The 22,503-nt window shown below is 43.0% G+C and overlaps 1 protein-coding gene across 3 annotated transcripts in view; it reads left to right on the forward strand.

Moving 5' to 3' along the window:
* The window catches only part of GUCY1A1 (guanylate cyclase 1 soluble subunit alpha 1), a 53,964-nt gene that overhangs the window by 25,830 nt on the left and 5,631 nt on the right, over positions 1 to 22,503 (forward strand). For 2 of the 3 annotated variants that reach the window (XM_053256763.1, XM_053256764.1), the window contains exons 3-8: positions 3,812 to 3,873; positions 5,142 to 5,197; positions 9,427 to 10,136; positions 12,680 to 13,165; positions 14,235 to 14,378; positions 20,968 to 21,122. In XM_053256763.1, the coding sequence (XP_053112738.1) occupies positions 3,812 to 3,873; positions 5,142 to 5,197; positions 9,427 to 10,136; positions 12,680 to 13,165; positions 14,235 to 14,378; positions 20,968 to 21,122 (1,613 nt within the window). Of the gene's footprint in view, positions 1 to 3,811; positions 3,874 to 5,141; positions 5,198 to 8,823; positions 8,911 to 9,426; positions 10,137 to 12,679; positions 13,166 to 14,234; positions 14,379 to 20,967; positions 21,123 to 22,503 lie in introns of those variants that run through there. The other variant, XM_053256765.1, reaches the window with a different exon arrangement.

Consider the following 22,503-nt stretch of genomic DNA (forward strand, 5'->3'; position numbering starts at 1 on the left):
CCCAGAGACTGGAACCACTCCAATGCACCACTCCCTGTATCTGCAAGTCCAGAAGGATACCATGGTTGATGGCATCGAATGCTGCTGAGAGGTCCAGCAGAACCAACAGGGACATACTCCCACTGTCTATTTCCCGGTGTAGGCCACCCTATTGATTGAAACTGGCACCTAGTTGTACCCATCTCCATAGATGGTCTTAAGTTTGCTTAGAAATTGGTATTTCTTTCTGCTGCCTGCTTAACAACACAAGTTTATGTTGGAAAACGCATGGAAAACTCCAAAACATAGAGGGTCGCTATCATGCCCTGGATCAGCGCATGCTGCTTCCACTGACGTCAGTGAGAGCCTGTGTGGAATGGGAGGTACAGTGTCGCCCAAAATAACATTTGATGAGATGCAAGATACCAGTGAATGCATATGAGGGGTTTTTTGCTTGTTAATTCAATTTGTTTTTTGTTTTTTTTAAAGGCATTGTAGAATGGAATAATGAGCTGGAAAGTCTTCTGCATATTGTTTCTGTTTAGATATAGATATTAATTACATCTTGTTTTAATAAGGTAGAACATTAACTCAGTTGTTCTCCTTAGTTTGAATGTAAACCACATCCTTCTATAATGCAATTTTTCTTGAGGCAGCATAACTTTTCTTCATCCCTTGCTTCTTTCCATAAAACTTTATGTGATAAAACTAACTGAACGCATTATAGCACAAATTTCTATAAGTTTTTTAAAATCCCAAGTTGCATACTTGATATTTTTAAAAGAAAAGAAAAACAGTCTGTTGTTCTATGGTATACATTCAGAGGAAGCATTGGCTCACATAGTAACATCACATGTGCATAAGAAAGTTTTGTGCAACTCAAAACTATCAATTTTGCTGATATCCTCTTCCATCTACTGCCTCTAGTACCCCTTGAAATTTTCAGAATGACCTTGAAAATATGTCCCTGATACTAGGGATGTGTGAGCCAGATGGCTAGATGGTTTGGCTTGAATCTGTACCCCCGTGTCAAGTATCCCCATCGGTCCAGCTCAAGGGTTTCGGCGGGGATACTTGTAAAGGGGAATTTGGCAATTAAAGGTTTAAATGCAGAGGGGCAGGGAGGGCAAGGGAAAAGCCTTTCATTTACCTTTAAAACCAAGCCGTAGAGATAGCAGCAGCAGCAGGGGCTCCTTTCACCTCAACCCCTGCCGGCCTCCCAAATGAACGGTTGGCTACAGGTCTTTCTGCACACGCATGCTTAAGAACATATTTTCAGGGGGCATCCAGAGCAGTAGAGGGAAGAGAGGATCTGTGAACATCACCCCTCCCGCTTTGTGCACATAAAACATTTTTATGAACACATGACATTAGTAAGTTTGTGAACCATTGATTTTGGCTTTTAGGAGATTGGCATTCTGATATATTTATGTCATGAGAAATAGCTGACATCACTGAGTGTAAACTGAAGGGAAGCATGAATAGAAACAGCATGAGCACTTGGGAACTCTAGTCATATAAAAGTGCCAAACAGCTATGATGCATTCCTAGAAGTAAATGAGAACCAAGTGAGCATGAAAAAGTATAATGGAAGTGGCATATTCCCAGTTTAGACCAGGAAGTCCAGGCGTTGTAGTTTCACACAGGGCTAAATATAGCTATTTTATTTATTCAGTTTTATTTTGCCTTTCATAAGGCATCCCATAGTGGTTTACAAAAGTTAAAATACAATAAAACTCCAGAAAAATGACATTTAAAACCTTAAAATCAGTAAAACAATAAAAACCATAAAACATACCAAAAAAACCCCATAGAAGCGGGAGAGCTAAGAGACCTGTCAGCCCCTAAGGGGTAAAAAGCCTGAACAAATAAAAAGGTCTTTAGTTGTTGTTGTTTTTTAAAAGCAACCACAGATGTCAAAGAGCGAACATTTGCTGGGAGAGCAAAGCCCCTTCTGATGACTTTGTTGGGTGGGCAGAAACCCTTGGGATTTTACTATTGCCTGTAATTTTTCTATGCAAGATTTAAAAATTTACCTTGCAAACTTGCAGTTCTTGGAAATGTGTAGCATTTCCATTCTATGAGTGGATGAAGATAACATGCACACAGATTTGCTTCCTGCATTTGAATGAATGGAGAATGAATGAACATACCGGCTGCACAGCCCTCAGGGACATATTTCTACAAGTGAAGAAGGTTTTTCAGGGAGGAGAGAGAAGTGAAAATTGTGCCTCCTCCCCATGTGCTGCCCTGCAAGACAAGCCTGCAGGGTAGTAGCTTGCCTGCTCCTTGTGAGAGTGGAGCTCTTTTTCTACCTTCCTAAGGCTGCAGGGAATGTGAGCCAGTGATATAGAAATGTGGCCTTTTTCAAATTTATTGTTACAGCAATATTGGAGTGAATGATACAATCTGTAACTGACAGATGCAACTGTCCCAGCAACTGAGCAAGTTTCCTATTGCTGCTGCCCTGCTGAAGAGTTCATTAGGAAATATCAGTGGCATACGTTGGACTGTAAGGAACCACTGTGACACTTCTAACAGTGTTGATCACTGGTTGGTTCAAAAGAGATATAAAATTTGATTGTGTATCTCCATCAACCCTCCTAACAGGAGATTGGTATTGGCAGGAACTGCAGGGCTGCATCCTCAAGCGTAGCACTAGATGTGTAGCCTTCTGGCCCACAGATGGTTTCCTGGATTAGGACCTAGACATTTAAATACATCCTTCTACTTACTGTTCCCATGAGCAGGCAAAACCATGCTAATGAAGCCAAGCCCAGTCTTGCCTGAATGTAAACCCAACGGAATCGCGCTCAATCCAGGCGGTGCCTCAATCCTGGCGGCAATCCCACCAAGCTACCACACCCACCAAACCCACCTCTTAAATGAGGTTAAGGGACTAGCACTCCCTTAGCCTCATTTTTTAAATTGTCTGCCAGCCCCAGCGCGGTGCATTGTGGGAGTTCCGAGGGTGGGGCTATGCAGCCCACACCCTACCTCCACAATGCCAGAGAAGGCAGCTGCATGTGTGGGTGCGTGATCTCCCCGCCGAGACCAGAGGCAATTGTTGTCTGTGGGGAGGAAAGCTTGTCAAGGCTTCCTCCCCGCTCTCCCTCGAGCGCTTTCTCTCCAGTCGTGAGAAAGGACTCTTTGATGCTATTCTCACGGTCATGCAAAATCGGGCTAAGCGCGTGAGAACCACCAGGCTCGCAGCTGAGCCCGGTCTCATGGAAGTGGGTCACTTGCTTAAACAACCCTCCCCTAAGCCCAGGTTAGTGGAGTGAGTGCTCTGCTAACCTGGGCTTTCCGATTGTGAGTTGCCGTGGCGCAGCTCCACACCATGGCAACTCACAAGTAGACCCCCAACTGGGAGGCTTAAAAGCAGCCTCTCTGCTCAGGGGTCTCTCCAGCATGCCCTGCACGCTTGTTGATCACTGCACGCTTGTTGATCACTGCACGCTTGTGCAGGGCATGCTGGAACTTCCGGGGGCCATGTGGCCCCTGATCCCCCCAGGCCCTGCTGGTTCCGTAACGGGGCCAGCAGTCGTGTGGGCGGCCAGCTAAGCCCACTCTCCCCGCTAACCCACTCCAGGCCTTTCTCACTGATCGTGAGAAGAACCTCAATATGTGACTTTGGCTCAACATGTGAATATATATGAATTTGGTTTAATGCATGCAGATAGAGGTCTGGACTAAATGATATTTAGATTCTTTCTGTCATTTCATGTAATTGTTTAAATATCAAAATAGGCCTTTTTGATGTTAATATAGCTTATTCCTGTTACATTTTTTCAAATGGTCATTTTAATTAATATGGCTTTTCCTCTTCCAGTTTGAAAGGTTGTATCTTGCATTTCAAAGGACACTAGCAAAGAATAAAATAAAAGAAATCCGGTAAGTTAAGCAACCTAGGCTTTTAAAACCCACAACCTCTTTAGCTTACTAGGAAGTAGAGCATCTTCCATCACGTTTCAATTTACCTATTTCATGTCATTCAACATCTATTTTTATATGTTACATATTTGTAAACAATATTTACAAAGCTATATTCTGGAAGGCTAACTTAATGGGATAAAGTCTGTTATGTTTGTGGACAGTGAAAAATTTGCTTTAATTTACACTTTATGGAGTTACTGATGGTTTTACACTGTTAAGTAGTCAAGCTTAAAAATATGTATTTTAAATGTAGCTTATTACGATGACACAGATTTTGTAACATTATTATTGTTATTGAGCATCAATACCAGATTTTCATGTGCTAAAGTATTAATAACCTGTACTATAATTTCAATATCAGGTTACAAGAATCTCTCATCAGAACAATGTACCAAGGCCTTTAGAGTGCTCGCCTTCACTACTGTTTGCTTCTTCCTACAAGTGAGAGAAGCTAGTTATTCTGAGACATGAGAACTGGAAGCTTAAGACAGGCATTTATATTCATATGCAGTCCATGCATGTTTTAGAACTAAGTCTGACTGTTCAGTGAGGCTTACTTCTGGATAAGTATGCACAGAATTTCAACCTTTGTTCCCTATATAGAATTTATAGAATTTATTATTATAGAAACTCAGTCATGGTTCATATTCAGCTTTTCTTTGGATTAGGGTAGTCATTATAGGAGCCATGAATTTCAGTAGAAGCTCTGTGAATGCAACCATGGGGTTAGAAGAAACAATAGCAGCATTGCCACTCCCTTGATCTTGTCACTCTTAGAAATTTGGATACTTTTGTTATGCTCCTGTCTTTATAAACTGTACATGTCAAATGACTTTAACCTGGTTTTTTCTGGCATTGAAACAGAATTGACTTTCAAGCTTAGGAGATGCTTCAGATTGCTTGTTGGGGTGAGGTGATATAAGTTATGCAATCATTAGCCCTTTGCTAGTGACTCTGCAGGAACAGGGAGTTCATGAGTGGACTGAATATTGAAGAGACTTACATGTAAAATGAGAGTGCTGGTGCATTTGTGCAAAATTGCATTGCTAGTTGGTAAAAATGAAGAACATAATTCTGATTAAAAGAGAATACAGATTTTTCTGTTAAATTAATAATTACCTTGAAAATTGGTTAATTTGTTGTATTAGTTATATCTGTTCATGAATAGTTTCAGTTCATTTTTACTATAGATTTGATTGTTTAAACTATTTTGCATTTATTTAAAGGAATTCTGGAGAAAGAGACTTTGAAAAGCTAATCACTGATCATGCAAACGCAGCAGGTAACTATTAATATCTTTGTGAATATATACTATTACTGCAACTAATTGTTGCTTATTAAACACCTTAAGTGGGTTAGGGTCTGTACAGACCACTGAACTGAGATTTTCTTTCCCCTGAGGGCTGAAAGAATTCAGCTGAATAGGCAAATGACCAACAATCATGATTGACCATGTTTATGTAGTTTATATTTTGAAAACACTGAAGGAGATAATGAGCCTCTTCTCACGAGCTGAGAGAAGGGCTCGTGGGCAGGCTACGGGAAAGGCGGGTTAAACCTACCTTTCCCGCAGACGATTGTCTCCCCTTCCATGCAGCTGCTCACCGCAGCTCTGAGGGTTGGGGTGCTGGGACACACCGCCGCGTGTCACCCTGCTCCCCGGAGCTCCGATAATGCACTGTGCAAGTCCGCGGTGCATTATGGAGATCCCCCCTTGCCTCCCTGAGTGTGCCAGCTGCGGCTGCAATCAGCCGTGGCTGACAAACAAGCAAATAAACAAGGTTAAGGTAGCACTCACTCCCTTAACCTCATTTTACAGGGTGGCTAAATAGGCATGTTTGCCACTGTGGAGCCATGGGGATTGGCCTGATCCCGGTGGTTCACATGCGTACACATAACCACACGCATACCGTATTTTATGGACTATAAGACGCTACGGACTATAAGACGCACCTTAATTTTAATCCAGTTTTTCAGAGTTTTAACATATTAAACTGTTAAAACATATAAGACGCACCTGAATTTTGGCGGATATTTTTCGAGGAAAAAAGTGAGTCTTATAGTCCATAAAATACGGTAACACGCATATTCTCTCCAATCGTGAGAAAGGACTCTTTGAGGCTATTCTCACAGTCATGCAAAATCAAGCTAAGGGAGCCTAGCCTGATTTTGCATGCACATGAGAACCACTGGGCTCGCAGCCGAGCCCAGTCTCACGAAAGCGGGTCACCCGCTTAAGTAGCCCTCCCCTAAGCCCAGGTTAGCGGAGCGAGCACTCTGCTAATCCAGGCTTTCTGATCATGAGTTGCCGTGGCGTGGCTCTATGGCGTGGCAACTCGCGAGTAGACCCCTGACCGGGAGGCTGAAAAGCAGCCTCCCGGCTCGGGGGTCTCTCCAGCATGCTCTGCGCACTCGTGCAGAGCGTGCAGGATTTTCTGGTGCTGCACGGGCCCTGATCCTCCCAGCCTCCGCTGGCTTCATAACAGAGCCGGCAGTCGTGTGGGCGGCCGCTTTGGCCACCCGGAGCATACTTCCTGCTCGTGTGTGGGGAGAGAGGGCTAAGCCCCATCCAGGCTCTTCTCACTAATCATGAGAAGAGCCTAACCTTCAGTTCCCCTTTGTGGTTGCCTGTTTTCTTATTTCTGTTACAGACAGTTGCAATAGGGATTCCATTTGAACACCCCTGCCAACGCACTCCATATGTGACTTGCTTCAAAATGTTAATTTTGTTGTATACGGGTGGATTTCATTACCCGTGGAGATTCTGTTCCTGCATATTCCCATGGGTAACGAAACCACAAATAATGAGGCATTGAGTCTATGGGATCATGGGGCTTAGGTTCCCAGACTAAAACACACCAAAACCCCCACAAAAATGGGCCATATGAATGCTGTCTGCAGGCCTAAAATGCTCTAAAATGCTCTCTGCAGACCTTCAGGAACCCACAAATACCAGAGTCTCTGAAATTCCACAAAAATTGCATGGTGTTTTAAAACAAACAAGCAAACAAACAAAACAAGCCACAAAAAGGCTCTTCTCCACAAAATGGTGGCCGAAAATGACCTCTGATGTCATTTCTAATTCCAGGCTAATTCCATGGATGCACAGAATTAACCCTTTTTCTGCACCCCTGCTGCATGGATACAAAGGTCGGGTGTCAATTACACGACCGCAGATACATGAAACTGTGTATGCTGGATCCATGCATAGGGTGATCCACCTGTACATTCTTTAAAATGGGCAGTACTCCAGGTAGCATCCACTTGTACTTAAAGCAATAAATAATATCAACAAACCTACTCCTTTTCCTATGCTGGATCCATGCATAGGGAGGTCTACCTATACATTCTTTAAAATAGGAAGTACTCCAGATAGCAGCCATGTATACTTAAAGTAATAAATAATATCAACAAACCTACTTCCTTTCCTATGGCGCTATGTCAGCCGACTAATCTTTTGTTTTCCCTTTTCCCTTTCTTTATTTTGCTTTTAAAAACATTTATTTGGAAGCTGCAAACTCCCCCTATCCAGCATCAGATAATGCTGGATTGTTTTTCTGTGGTGGTGATGATGCTGTGAGAGGTTTTTGTGCATTTAAAATTAGTAATTGTATTTGTTGCTTATTGTTCTCTATATTTTTATAAGATTGTAAGCTACTCTGAAGAGCCTTGTGCTGGAAGGTGTGAGATAAACAACAACAACAATATGTTGTTGTTGTTGTTGTTGTTGTTGTAAGTTCGATTTCTATACCGCCTTTCCAAAATTGGCTTAGAGTGGTTTACACAGAGAAATAATAAATAAATAAGATGGATCCCTGTCTCCAGAGGGCTCACAATCTAAAAGAAACATATGATAGACACCAGCAGCAGTCACTGGAGGTACTGTGCTGGGGGTGGATAGGGCCACCCTATCCTATAAAATCACCCTAAATTATTTTATAAATAAATGAGAGAAATAAATATCTCTGCAGCAAGATTATCTACCCAACAGCAAAACTAATAATATTTCTGGACCAAATTAAGGGGCGAACTATGCTTTGCATTAATTACATGCTTGGTCATGATGTGCTTAGTTTTGTTTTCTTAATAGCTGCTGTGATAGAAAGCCAATCTGGGTTGGGACATAACAGGGGGAGGGGGGCTTTTAACTCCTTGCCCCTGCCATTCTCTCCGTCTGCATTGCCTCTTCCCCCACCTGTGCCATGCTTGCTATTTGCCCCAGTAGGTAAGCTCCCATTGGCACCAAAAGATTAAGGCACCCTCTCCCCCTACAATGCAATCCTGATCCAAATAACAGAGTAGAAAACTAAGGAAGTAATGAAATGCTAAACGGAATAATACTTTAGTTAAGAAAAAGTAAGCATGTTAGGTCCAAGCATGTTGTTAAAAAAGTCCTAAATGATGGGTGGCAAACAGGGATATGGACTTAGGCAGCTGCTTCTTTGCAGTAGCATCCCAAGATGTTTTGGCATCTGAAGTGGGGCACCAAATGCACACAGATTCCCCTGTCCCCTTACTTGGGTGCCCGGGAGCTGGGAGAAGTTACTGTTGCACCACGTTTGCTCTCCATCACTGGGTTCTTTCTTTCTTCCTTTCTTTGCTGCTGCCACATTCTCTTCCTATGTTCTGTGAGAATTAGAGGAGGAGGCAAAGGAAGCAAAAGAAGCAGAAGAAGAAGCAGGGAGAGGAGGAGAGACTTCTGCAATACATTTGGGTTAGAGTGATGTTGTTCATAGAGATGGACTACTGAGAGTGGCTTTGCCACCAGCTCTGTGATGTGGCCAGCTTCAGCAGAGGTGGGCAAGTGGGGTGGTGCATTGGCGGCTCAAGACTTCTGTGCTGAGGCAGGGTGCCAAATGCCCATGTGCACCCTCACCACCCTCTTTTTCATTTTTTTAAAAAGTGGAGACAGGAGGGTCTCTTTCTGGCACCCCAATATCACATCACATTGGGGAGAAGTGGCTGCAGAGAATAATTTCATGGAGAAAGTAGCTAGTGAGTAAAAGTTTAAGCACTCTCTTGTTTTATTCTCCTCTCCTGCCAATTGCACATGTACTGTATGTGGTGCTTTGCAGCAGTGAAATGGGAACAATGGGAACCCTGGGCTTGCCGCCAAATGCCGCCAAATGCTTAGTTCAACTCTTAGTGCTTAGAATCAAGACCACTTTGTCCTGGTTATTGGAAGGGCCTTTATTCATTGCCATCTTTTTAACCATCAGTTACCAGATTTTTGTCTGGTAATAGCTGATAAATAGCTGTACACAGTAGGCAAGTACTTTGCTCCTACCATACAAGGTCTGAGGAGAATGAGAGTAGTTGCCTTCAGAGACAGAGCTGAAGTGACTTTGTGACACTGAAGTCATTTAGCACTTGCAAGATATAGGTTGAGTGACAGAAAATGATGCATTGGAAGAAATAAAACATTGAAAATTGAATGCATGTTGCTATTTGGGTAGAATAATACCCTTTCTTTAGAGGAACACCTGTAACTGAAATGTTTTGTGCTTGTAGGAGTTCCAGTAAACATTTTAAAGGAATCTCTTGGTGAAGAACTCTTCAAAATATGCTATGAAGAAGATGAACACATCCTAGGAGTTGTTGGGGGAACCCTCAAGGACTTTCTGAACAGTTTCAGCACCCTTCTAAAGCAGAGTGCCCATTGCCAAGAAGCAGAAAAAAAGGGTGGACTTGAGGAGGTCTCCATACTATGCCTGGAAAAGGATCCAGATTTCTTACATGTGTACTATTTCTTTCCCAAGAAAACCACTAGTCTGATCCTCTCTGGCATTATTAAGGCAGCAGCTCACATTTTGTATCAAACAGAAGTGGAAGTGATGCTGATGCCCCCCTGCATCTGCAAGGACAGCACAGAGTTTATTAACCAGCCCTATTTATTGTACTCTGTACAAGTCAAAAGTGCAAGACCCTCCTTATCCCCTTGCAAACCCCAGTCTTCTCTCGTAATTCCTACTTCTGTTTTCTGCAAGACTTTTCCATTTCATTGCATGTTTGACAAGGATATGACTATTTTGCAAGTTGGCAATGGAATAAGAAGACTGTTAACCAGGAGAGAATTTCAAGCAAAGCCCAACTTTGACGAGTACTTTGAAATCCTGACCCCTAAAATCAACTGTACATTTAGTGGAATCATGACAATGCTGAACATGCAGTTTACCATAAGAGTGAGAAGAGGGGGGAATGCTCTTAAGAAGTCAACTGGGGTAAGAACTAGATTGCTACCATGATATTATTTGTATATTCATTCCATCGGTCTGTCAGTTATTTAGGTTCAAGGGTATCAGAGAAGTTTTTGATGTTCTTAGAAGCCCCAACAAGATGTGTGAATCTCGGGTGTGGGTGTGTGCTTTCACTTTAAAGTCCACTTAGGAACTTGACAGGGGAGGGGGCGGAATGGGTAAAGTGTGTAAGCATCTACACTTTTCTCCCACACAAATTTCCTTTTAGACATGACAATGGAACTACTAAAAGCAGAAATACAAGGTGTTCTCAGATTCTTTTGTTAATAATTTTTAGTGGCCTGCTTTAGATTAACATCTTATCACTTCTTGAACTGTACCAATCAGTACTGCAGGTGAGGGGATTTTATGCTTGCTCACCCCAGGGGCACGGTAACCCTTGCTCATAGAAAACTGGCATATCAAGAAGAATATTATGTTTGCACTCTTCCATCAACATCTAGATTTCCATGTGTACCTGGTGGTTGGTTTTTTAAAAGCATTCAATCATACAATTCTTCCATCTGAAAAGGCATAGATTAGCCAAAGCCACGCAGCTCCTCTTATATTATTTCTATTGTGACTTTCAGTTCTGTTCATATTGGTGGATCTTTTGTTCTCAAGATGTTATTTTATTTTGAAGTTATTGATTATCAAAATATTGTTTGCAGCTAAATGGTGATCATAGATAAAGGATTTAGCAATATTCTTGCATCTGCATTTAATATTGGTAATCTAAGGGCCAAATCTATGTTATCTGTTCTGAATTCACTCTTTTCCCACACTCATGCTGATGGCACATTAGCATCTAATTTTCAATAGAGATCCAAATTGTAGATAAATAGGTTATCCAGTATGCATTAGACAACATAATTGTGCCTTTAAGTCTCTTCAGTGAATATTGATCAGTGAAATCAATTTTTTCCTTAACAGTTCTTGATTCTGTGTTTGTCTCATAACTTAATTTAGCAGTGGGGGATAGTATGGAGGGGAAAACTAAAGGATTTGCTTAGCCCTTGCTATAGCTTCCAGTTTCTGCAGATGCTTCCCAGGTTTTTATTTACCATTTCTCTCTACTTCAAGCACAGAGGCCATACATGAGAGTTTGTCATGACTCTTTCCTGTTATAAAACTACAGGTGCTGCTAGAAGTGTCAGTAGAGCTTCAGACTTTAAAAATAAAATAGCAGCCATGGTGGCCCCTGATCAGCATTGGATCCCTTGTACATTTGGAGAGGATAATCCTTACCCCTTATGCTGTGATCCCAGCAAAAAACATATCCCCCATGCCATTTTCTAGCTCAAAATCTACCTTCACAAATTGGTTACAGGTATGCTATATAGCCACCTAGGGTATGTAGCAACTGGGAGGGGCAGTTTTGCATATGAAAACAGTGCAGGGAGTAAGAGATAAACACAAACACACTGATGCTGTGGGGGAAAATAATAACTCCCACTGCTGCACTTAAATAAACAATGGTAGGCATTCCAGTCACAACTCTTCCATGTCATGATAGTTTGACCCTCAGCCCATTATCTACTTTGACCCTTTTCTTGAGCCACTTTGACATCTTACACTAGCTTCCTAACTCCTAGATCTTTTCCTCAGTTCCCCATCTATTCCACAGAGATACTTCTGTGCCTAGGTGTTATGTGAGGTTTTAATGCCAGCCATACTGACAACTTTATCTTTTCTCAGCAAAGCAGTCCACAAAAAGCTTTATCCCTTGATAAGACAGAATGTTCATGAACATTCAACCTGTCTATGTCAGCTTCACCGTTACAATCACACAGTACAATCACACATACAATGACCAAGAAGTTAATACTTGCCAAGATAATAACTTCCTCCCACCATTTTTCTTTAGTGCAGGCATGGCCAGCTGGGGTCGAGGAGAGCTGGTCTTGTGGTAGCAAGCATGACTTGTACCCTTAGCTAAGCAGGATCTGCCCTGGTTGCATATGAAAGGGAGACTAGAAGTCTGAGCACTGGGAGATATTCCCCTCGGGGGATGGAGCCGCTCTGGGAAGAGCAGAAGGTTTCAAGTTCCTTCCCTGGCTTCTCCAAGATAGGGCTGAGAGAGATTCCTGCCTGCAACCTTGGAGAAGCCACTGCCAGTCTGTGAAGACAATACTGAGCTAGATAGACCAATAGTCTGACTCCATATATGGCAGTTTCCTATGTTCCTATGGTCACTTGCAGATCACATCCAGCCCCTGCTCTGATTTTCCTGGCTCCTGTTTACCAGGAAACATGCTAGCTGAGGCACATTCTTACCTGATAGGTGCCCTGCCCATTTTCTATTTCCCAATGGGAGGAACAACCATCTTCCTCAAATTGGTTGCCAGCCGCTCCTTGTCTAAAGTTGTTCAGGTGCAGGGGGATAGTGCATATAATATCCAGAGGGGCTCCAGCCATCCAGCAACTTCACAATAGCCCTAAAGGCTGAACAAACTGCGATAGCAGCCTTAGTGCACTTCCGTTGCCCAGAAGTCTCACATTGCCTCAACTTTCTCTCATTGTTTCAGGTTATGGACCTTAAAGGACAGATGATCTACATTTTTGAGTCTAGTGCCATCTTGTTCTTGGGATCCCCATGTGTGGATAGACTAGAAGACTTTACAGGACGTGGCTTATATCTTTCAGATATTCCCATTCATAATGCACTAAGGGATGTTGTTTTAATAGGAGAACAAGCCAGAGCTCAAGATGGACTGAAGAAAAGGCTAGGGAAGCTGAAAGCTACTCTTGAGCAGGCACACCAGGCCCTTGAAGAGGAAAAAAAGAAGACAGTAGATCTTTTGTGCTCTATTTTCCCCGAAGAGGTCGCACAGCAACTGTGGCAGGGACAAGTTGTACAAGCCAAGAAATTTAGTAATGTCACAATGCTTTTCTCTGACATTGTCGGATTCACTGCAATATGTTCCCAGTGCTCACCTATGCAGGTTATCACCATGCTTAATGAGCTCTACACTCGCTTTGATTACCAGTGTGGAGAGCTGGATGTCTACAAGGTAGAGAATTTATTGCACCAATTTTCCTTCCAGAGGGGGAAAGCAGGCCTGTAAAGAAATGAATGGGATCTGGGAAACTATTTTGACACCAACCTTAAGCTATAATAGGATCAAAGTGTGATATATTGGAGAATGAAAAATACTTTGCAAAGTGAGCTGCACACTCAGCCATGCGGGAGCTGTAATCTCACATTGAAGATGGTGGTGTCATTCTGGTATAAGAAATGTAGTGAATTACACTAAGACTGCTGTCCTCAACACATTAAAGGTATTCACATGAATGGGAAGTGGGGCAGGCAGACAGTCAGGCATGGGAAAAGCTACGCTAAACTTGCCTTTCCCCAAGATGATCCTGCAGCATTGGTGGGAAGCGTGGATTGTGATCTCACATGAACCTCAGGGGTTGCAGGGGTTAGTGCAGATCTCTGGAGGCCAGGATGATACATCCCAGCCTCCACATATCCTACAAGCATTACATGACAAGCAACAGGCGACAAGCACCATGCAACGGGTACTCTAAGTGCCCACCTCTGTGTCTACTTGGGCAGCCCAAGAGGTCACACGATCTGGTGCTACAGTTAAGGGTGTGCTTGTACCCTTAACCTCAGTAAAAGGCCATGGTAAAAATCTGGGGTGGGCAGGCAGTGCTGAGATCTGCGCGGATACCTGCGTTTCACATGTGCAGCCTAACCCAGGCTGGGCTGCCCTAGCCTTGGTTAGGCTGTGTGTGTGAACACTGATAATTAATAGTGAGCAGATCTATTGATATAAATAGTGCAATTCATGAGTAAAGTGGCTTGGCGATTGCTGCTAGAACCTCACAGATGGTGAATGACGGATAAACATGTTGACATCATAGCATTTTTGTCATGATGGTCAACCCCCGTAAATCAGACTTTGTAACTCAAAATAGTCTCTTCAGCAGTTGGCAAGTCACTTTATATAACTAGTATGGCAGAACTCCAGGTCACGTTTATCTTGAGTAAGGGTCCAGTAGTGGAGTAGGTAAGTGTGAAAGCCCTTTAGACTATGTTTGTTTGTATTGTAAAGTATGAATTTTCATGTTTAGGTAGAAACAATTGGAGATGCATATTGCGTGGCTGGAGGCCTGCACAAAGAAAGTGAGACCCATGCTGTTCAGATAGCACTGATGGCATTGAAGATGATGGAACTGTCAGATGAAGTGATGTCTCCTCATGGAGAGCCAATCAAGGTCAGGCAAATATCTCAGAAACACTTAATTACTCATGTTTTAAATAACATTACTTATTTATTTTTGTTGTTTAGTGAGATATTATATCTGCTCTGCTTTCTCCCACTGATCAATTTACTTAGCATATGGATCACAGTGCTTAAGGTCAAGAGGGCCTGTATTCTGTGCAGGGAGGAGAGCTGGTCTTGTGGTAGCAAGCATGAATTGTCCCATTTGCTCAGCAGAGTCTTTGAATGGGAGACTACATGTGTGAGCACTGTCAGATATATTCCACTTATGAGATGGGGCCGCTTTGAGAAGAGCACCTTCATGCTTGAAAGTTCCAAGAAGGTTCCAAGGCAGCTATGAAAAAGGCCAATTCCATGCTAGGGATCATTAGGAAGGGGATTGAAAATAAAACTAATATTATAATGCCGTTATACAAGTCTATAGTGCGGCTACACCTGGAGTACTGTGTACAATTCTGGTCACCACATCTCAAAAAGGACATGGTAGAACTGGAAAAGTTGCAGAAGAGGGCAATCAAGATGATCAGGGGCCTAGAGCACCTTCCTTATGAGGCAAGGCTACAACACCTGGGGCTATTTAGTTTAGAAAAAAGATGACTGCTGGGAGACATGATAGAGGTCTAGAAAATCATGCATGGTGTGGAGAAAGTGGACAGAGAGAAAATCTTCTCCCCCTCACATAACACTAGAACCAGGGGTCATCTCTTGAAATTGATTGCCAGAAAATTTAGGACCAACAAACAGAAGTACTTTTTCACACAACGCATAATCAACTTGTGGAATTCTCTGCCACACAATGTGGTGACAGCCAACAACCTTGATGGCTTTAAGAGGGGTTTGGATAACTTCATGGAGGAGAGGTCTATCAATGGCTACTAGTCGGAGGGCTATAGGCCACCTCTAGCCTCAAAGGCAAATTGCCTCTGAGTACCCATTGCAATAGCAGGAGGGAGGGAATGCCCTCAACTCCTGCCTGTAGGCTTCCAGTAACATCTGGTGGCCCACTGTGTGAAACAGGATGCTGGACTATATGGGCCTTGGGCCTGATGTAGCAGGGCTGTTCTTATGTTCTTAAGTTCCAAGTCCCCGCCCCCCACCCCAGCATCTCCAAGATAGGGCTGAGAGAGACTCCTTCCTGCAACCTTGGAGAAGCCTGGAGAAACTGTGTATTGTGTATTGTGTAGACAATACTGAGCTGGATTGGCCCAATGGTCTCACTCAGTATAAGGCAGCTTCCTCTGTTCCTATGAGAGAGTAAAAAAGCGCTGAGTACCCTGGTCAAGCAATAGGGTGGCTAGACAAACCTTTACTATGTCTAGAATCTGGACTCTGAGAGGGGAATTCAGCCAGTTTGGTTTCTGTTGATATAGTAATATGGCATGTTAACTTTAAGGGGACAATGAAGCCTAAAAACAGGGTAGGGTAAAAACAAAGAAACCTGCAGTTCTTTGAGTGCAATATTCTATAAAAATATAAGTGCCTTGGCAGAGGCAATCATGCCTGCAAGGTTTATTTTAAGCCAGCATATGAATGTGGATCAGCAGGTGGACACTAATGAAAATCAGGAAGGTACTGTTGATGTGCTAAGATTGCTTTCCAACAGACCATTATTAAGCCTTATGGAAATCAGTGGGCCCGAGTGCTGTAAAATATGCATTAGCCCTAGTTTCCATGGAATTTATGATTACCCAGATATATGATTAAAAACCATATATAGCAGAACCTTCAGACTCTTTTTGTGGGTCTGTTTTACATGAGATAACATGTAATTCCAAATTCAGTATTTTATCATGTCTTATCTTGCTTTAGTTTTTGGAATGTAATTCTTTATTTTTAAAATAATAGTTTTCCATGTCTGAATCCTGAGTCCAAAACAGCTATTGCCACTATACAACTATACATCAAATATTTTATATTGGTCTATAAGCAAATAAAACATATGGGATTCCTTCTGACTGGTTTTTTGGTTGCAGCTTAGAACATGAATTTTATGGTGCATTGTGCCCTTGTCTATGCAGAAACCTCATGGGATTGGAAATGTGTGGGTCAGGTGTTTTCTTTTAAAGATTGCAATATAAATTAGCTGATTTTTCTATATGGAAACAGGCAGCCTGAAAAGCAAGGCTGAAATTCTGTTAAAATAATTTCAAGGATAATTTTGTCCAAAATGTCAAAGATAAAAATTTGATAAAAATGATAAAAAGTGACCCTTTCTTACTAGTCTTGAGCTTTTGATAGAAGTATTAGAATACATGTACCTTCATTTATTATTGCTTTAAAATTCATGAAACAAATGCTTATTGCAGGTGCTTATCCTAAAACAGAATTCTAAATTAACCTATGTACGTCAGTCAGCTGGTGATGCCATTGTGCAGGTGATGGTTGTTTGTGGTTTCATGCAGATATGCTTTTCCATTTAAAACTATTCAATGCATAAATCTGATTTTGCAGAAGAGGGTTGACTGTTGTTCACCCTTAATGTACAATAAAGTTAAGATGTGTTGGATATTTTCATCTGACCTTCAAGATATCCGACCTTCAATGACTTCATCATGCATATATAGAAAATGGTGCTGTTAATGAACCAGTACACTTTAAATAAGCTCATACTGATGGGAATAGGGTTAGGGTTAGCCCTCACCCTAAGCATACCTTCTCCATATTGCTGCTGTCACCATATCTTAAGCATCTGTATGTGAATAAGCAAGTTGTAACTGCTTTAGGTTGCATCATGTAAATGCTGTCTCCATCTATTCTCAAAAACCAGAAGTATTCTCAACTGGAAACCAAATCTTGTACCATTTTGCTCATCCAAAAGAGTCACTCAGCAAATGAGTCAGCCAGAATTTATTATGGTCTAAAGTAAAGTGTGCCTTCGATTCGGTGTCAACTCCTGGCCATCACAGAGCCCTGTGTTTGTCTTTGGTAGAACACTGGAGGGGTTTGCCATTGCCATCTCCCACGCAGTATGAGATGATGTCTTTCAGAATCTTCCCATATCGCTGCTGCCCAATATAGATACTAGCAGGGATTCGAACTGGCAGCCTATGGCTTGCTAATCAAGTCATTTCTCCGCTGTGCCATTAGACAACCACAGGGCTCTGTGGTCACCAGGAGTCAACACTGACTTGACAGCACACTTTACCTTTATTATGGTTTACTAACCAGCAAAATAAGTACGGAAGACAAAAAGACATGGCTCAGGGAATGCAGAATTCAGATACTTTATGCCCAGTACAAATAGCTGCAGAAATAAATTTTGCTAATTTTTCAGTTAATTAGCCTATATTTCTCTAAGGCGTACCTGTAGCTAATCCCATGTGTGGCAGCTCTCACGAGAGTTCACAGGCGAGGGGAGCGGGAGGGCAGTACGGGTGCCCAAGTGGGGCCAGGCGGTGAACAGGAGGCTGAACAAGGCCAGCGGCAGCACTGAGCCCAAAGCCAGTGCTAGCAGTAGCAGCCAGGCAGGAGGCTCCCTGGGCTGGTGGCACCTTCCCATCGGTGGGGCAGGAGTGGCAGGCAGAGGCTGGCCAGTTGCACTGGACTGGAAGCTGGGCACTATGCCCGGGCAGAAAGAGCGGGAGGTAGATGTAGCCAGGCTGTTGAGCGAGTGGCCGGCTGGCCAGCCAGCGGTGGTGGCAGCAGCGGTGAGGGGCGGAAGCACAGCACCAGAGCTCAGGGCAGGAAACATCCACTGCCAGGAGGGAGGCGCAGGTAGGGGAGAAGGAGTGCCATGGATGCAGGAAGCTGTGGCAGAGGCTGGGTGGAGAGAGGTGGCTGGGGCCCTCCGAGGTATACTGCTTCTGGGTGGGGAGGCTCCCTCTGGCTGGGCTAGGGATCTCCCGGGAAGCTCCTGGCTGGCCAACCAGCCCCTGTTGGAAACAGAAGGCTGGTTGAAGAGGCTCCAGCAGGGCTGATCCCGGAAACCTATTGGCAACCAGTGTAGATCTTTTAAGATAGGAGTGATATGGTCTCTCCAAGATGACCCAGAGACCAACCTGGGTGCCGCATTCTGAACCAACTGCAGTTTCCAGACTACGTATAAAGGCAACCCCACATAGATCACATTGCAATAGTCAGGTCTTGGGCTCATAAAAGCAAAAAAGGTAAAAATTCAACAGATTTATTTACAATTATAGGGGAAATAAAATTATTACATGGTACATGGGAAACTATTACATAGTACATGGGAAACTGATTCAGCAGTAATAAAACCTCAATAACAAATTCTCTCACTATGAGAGACATCTTCCTTACCAAAAGGAAATGAATTAGACCTTTCTAAGGAGAAGTGAGAAAGGGCAAGAGGAAGCCCTAAAGAGCTTACCTCCCTGCAGACAAGTGTTGGTGTCCTCTTTGGCAGGTGGATTGCCCACCTAGATGACTACCGGTTCCTGCTGGTAGCTTGGAGGGCTGTGGTGCTGGGATGCATCGCCCCATGTTGCCCCACCCCCTGAGCTCTAATAATGTACCACGAGAGTGCACAGTGCATCATGGGGATCTCTCCTTCCCTGCCACACCATGGCTGCAAGCAGCCACAGCTGGCAGAAGTTCATGTAAACGTGGCTAGGAGACCACTCGCTCTCCTAACTTGGTTTTGGAGGGTGGCTGCCTATGTAGGTTTGCCCCCTGAGACACTGCCGGGATCAGGTCCGATCCTGGTGGTACACATGCACAGTCAAATCTGGGCTGGGATTCCTTAGCCCAGTTTTGCCTGCACATGTAAATAGCTTCAACCTCTTTCTGTAGCATACTTGTACAAGAGGTTTCTGGATTGAGCTTCTGAAAACATTCTATAATGCATGGCTGATGCACAAGCTCTGTTTGTTCCGAAAGGGTTTAGGGGGACAAAATTGACTTGGCTGGTTCGGTTCGAGTCCGGACTGAGCATGCTCAGTTTTGTACATCCCCAACTCCCCCCCAGCCCGTTTGGCTCAAGTTCAAGCTGGTCCAGGATTTGTAAAGTTATAAAAGTGCCCAGATATGGGCACACAAATTGCCCATGGACATGCTCTGTTTGTCCCAACAGGGTTTAAGGGTGTGCACAAAACCGACTTACCCAGTTCAGTGCAAGTCTGGATCGGACTCAAATTGGACATGTACAGTTTTGTGTACCCCTAACCCCCCGCCCTGGTTCAGCTTGAGTTTGAGCTGATCTGGGATTCAAAATGTTATAAAAGTGTCCAGACCTGGGCACGTAAATCACCATGTGCATGCATGGTGGCCTTCAAAATAGCTGTAGCAAGCCAGGAGAGGACTGGAAAGGCCCCAAAATGGGCCGAAACAGTCCCCAAAAGACCGGAGGACGCTGGCGGGGGGAGGGCAAAGCTTCAGAAACCTCCCTCGCAGCCACGGCAGCACCCCCTGGAGGCAGCAAAATTACCCCATGCCTGGTGGCAATTTATTTATTTATTTATTTATTTATTCATTCATTCATTCATTCATTCATTCATTCATTCATTTAACTTTTCAAAGCCCAGACTCGGGCTGGCCTGGTTTGATGGCAAACCAGCTTGACCTCAAGGTGTTTCGCACATCCCTAACAGGGTTTATTCAAGGATCCAGCACATATCTAGTTTAGAACTACCGATTCCTGCTGGTAACTTGGAGGACCATATGTATCAACAGTGGTGTACAACTCAGGGTCATGGTCTTCCCTGCATTAACATGCTTCGTTTTGACAAATGGTTATGGAGATTAAGCATCGAAATAAGTCTTGCCTTCTACTCCTACTGACCACTCTTCTCCAAGTTGCACTGCTTTCTTGTTATTATTATCCATAATGATTAAATAGAAACGAATAAAACTAGCAGTAGCTGACTAAGTTGCTTAATAGTATTTCTTAGGAGTTTCTTTAAAGGATTACTAAATTAGGTCAGGGTGAGGGTTATTGCATCTCCAGCAGTTACTATTTGAGGCCATTTTTAATTGCTTGAGATGTAGAGGGGTCCAATAGGCCCTGAAAATAATAATCTTCTGTTGGATAAGGTGCAATTTAAGATCCATTGAGCTGCATGTTACATTAACGTTATCTAAAATATCTTGCCGTTGCGCCGGTGACACTTTATCTGTAAGTTCCAGGTTCCATTTGTCCCTAAGAATATCCAAGCCAGGGTCCATGTCTCCATGCACAAAAGCATATAGGTATTTATTTAGTTTTGGGAGAGAGGACATCTTAGTGGCATACACTAAAATATCTGGAGTCGCTGGGGCCACCATGGCATCTGGTCAAAATTGAGCAGATATACTATGTTTCAATTGCATATACTGCCAGGCACTTGATGATGGTAAATGGAACTCCTCTTGCAGAACTGCGAAGGGTGTGTAGCTATCATATTCATTTATCAGCTGTGATAACCAGCTGATTCATTTTTCTACCCAGTGTTTCCATAAAATTGGCTTTTTACTGTACCTATCAATATGTGTGGGTTTCCCCACAGTGTCATATCCATGTGGGCATAAGGATCGAAGTTTATTTGTCTTGCCAGTTACTTCCAGGCATGTCGGGATGCTTGTATTGTAGGGGATTGGTAATGTAGATGTTTAAGATCTCTCTCTCTTTTTTCCTTTTTCTTTTAAAGATGCGTATAGGCCTGCACTCTGGGTCTGTCTTTGCTGGAGTTGTTGGTGTCCAGATGCCACGATACTGTCTATTTGGAAACAATGTAACACTTGCCAACAAATTTGAGTCTTGCAGTGTTCCAAGGAAAATAAATATCAGCCCAACAACCTACAGGTACAGTAGTTTCCCATGTGCAGTGCTTATATTACACTAGTGATGGTTCGTTCAGCAAATTATCCACATCAACTTCTTCCCCAAAGTACTGTATGACACCCCGTTGAATCACAATCTGTATGACATTGAGCCTCACCATGTATGCCTTCACCTCACTTATATCCCAGTTCTAAACTCCTGACCTAGAAATAGCAGTGGCAGCTGGTACAGGTGGGTTGGCAGGATGGTAAATGACTCCTCTCACCCATCCTATGTTTCTTGTTCTTCCTTGCTGCACCTGGCTGCAGCATTAACCCCTTGCATATGGTCTGGTCATTTGCCTAGTTTCCCAATCCAGTGAATGAGCAGCCAGCAAGCAAGGCCAATTGCCACGAGGCACAGCAAGGCAGCTGGAAGAGGGCAAGAGGAGTGAAAATGAGCCTCAGCTCAGGCTTGTTTACTCTCCCGTCCATACCGACAACCACTGAGTAAAAAGACACACAAGTACGCTTCCCCCACACATTTTGATTTTGAGTGAGTTCTGCTGAAACAATTTAAACAAGCCAAGATTTCAATCAATATTTATTATGCTCAGCCATAAGCCATTGCATATAAACAAAATACAGTACTGTCAAATAAATACAGCTAAAACAAGTGCCTTGAAAAAGGCAATAAGTCTTAAAATCCATAAAATCAACATTCTTGATTGCTTAAAATAAGAGGCTCATAACTTCCTAGCTGCTACAGCAAATAAGGTGACAGAATACATTACCTGTGGATAATCACCACACAATAATTCCTCCATTTGTTTATTTATTTAACACATTTTAATACCACAGCACAACAGTAAAAACAACCAATAAAAAGATTAAAATATTTCAACAATTAACATTTTAAACATGAAAAATATTAAAACACAATTAAAACAATATCTAATTAAAAGCCTTGGTGAACAAAAATTGCCTCATAAGATGATATATCAGGGAACTGTTGAAGGGTAGGTTCCAGAAAATTCTTCTGTGGTTCTATATACAGAGGACAGAACAACAAATAATGGACAATATCTTCAATCTGATCACAACCATAAATACAGTACATGTCCGTTCAGCCAGTGGAATACCCATATATCTCCCTTCCAATTTGGCAGAAGGCATCATCTGAAATTGAAGTTCTGAGAAAGCTCAGCATATCTGAGGTTAGAGTAAGAACATAGGATACCTCAAAATAGTTCCTCTTTATTCTGGGGAACCAGACTGAGAAATGTGAGCAGTTGATTACTGACCTGTCCTCTGCGGTGTCCAGCTCAAAAAACTCATTCCTCAGAGTCGCACCCTGGCCTTTGGCCAAGAAATCATCCATCATCATCTTGTATTTTCTTAGCAGAGCCTCACAATGCTGTGCC

This window comes from Hemicordylus capensis, chromosome 5 (assembly GCF_027244095.1).
Source record: "Hemicordylus capensis ecotype Gifberg chromosome 5, rHemCap1.1.pri, whole genome shotgun sequence".
Taxonomy (NCBI): Eukaryota; Metazoa; Chordata; class Lepidosauria; order Squamata; family Cordylidae; genus Hemicordylus; species Hemicordylus capensis.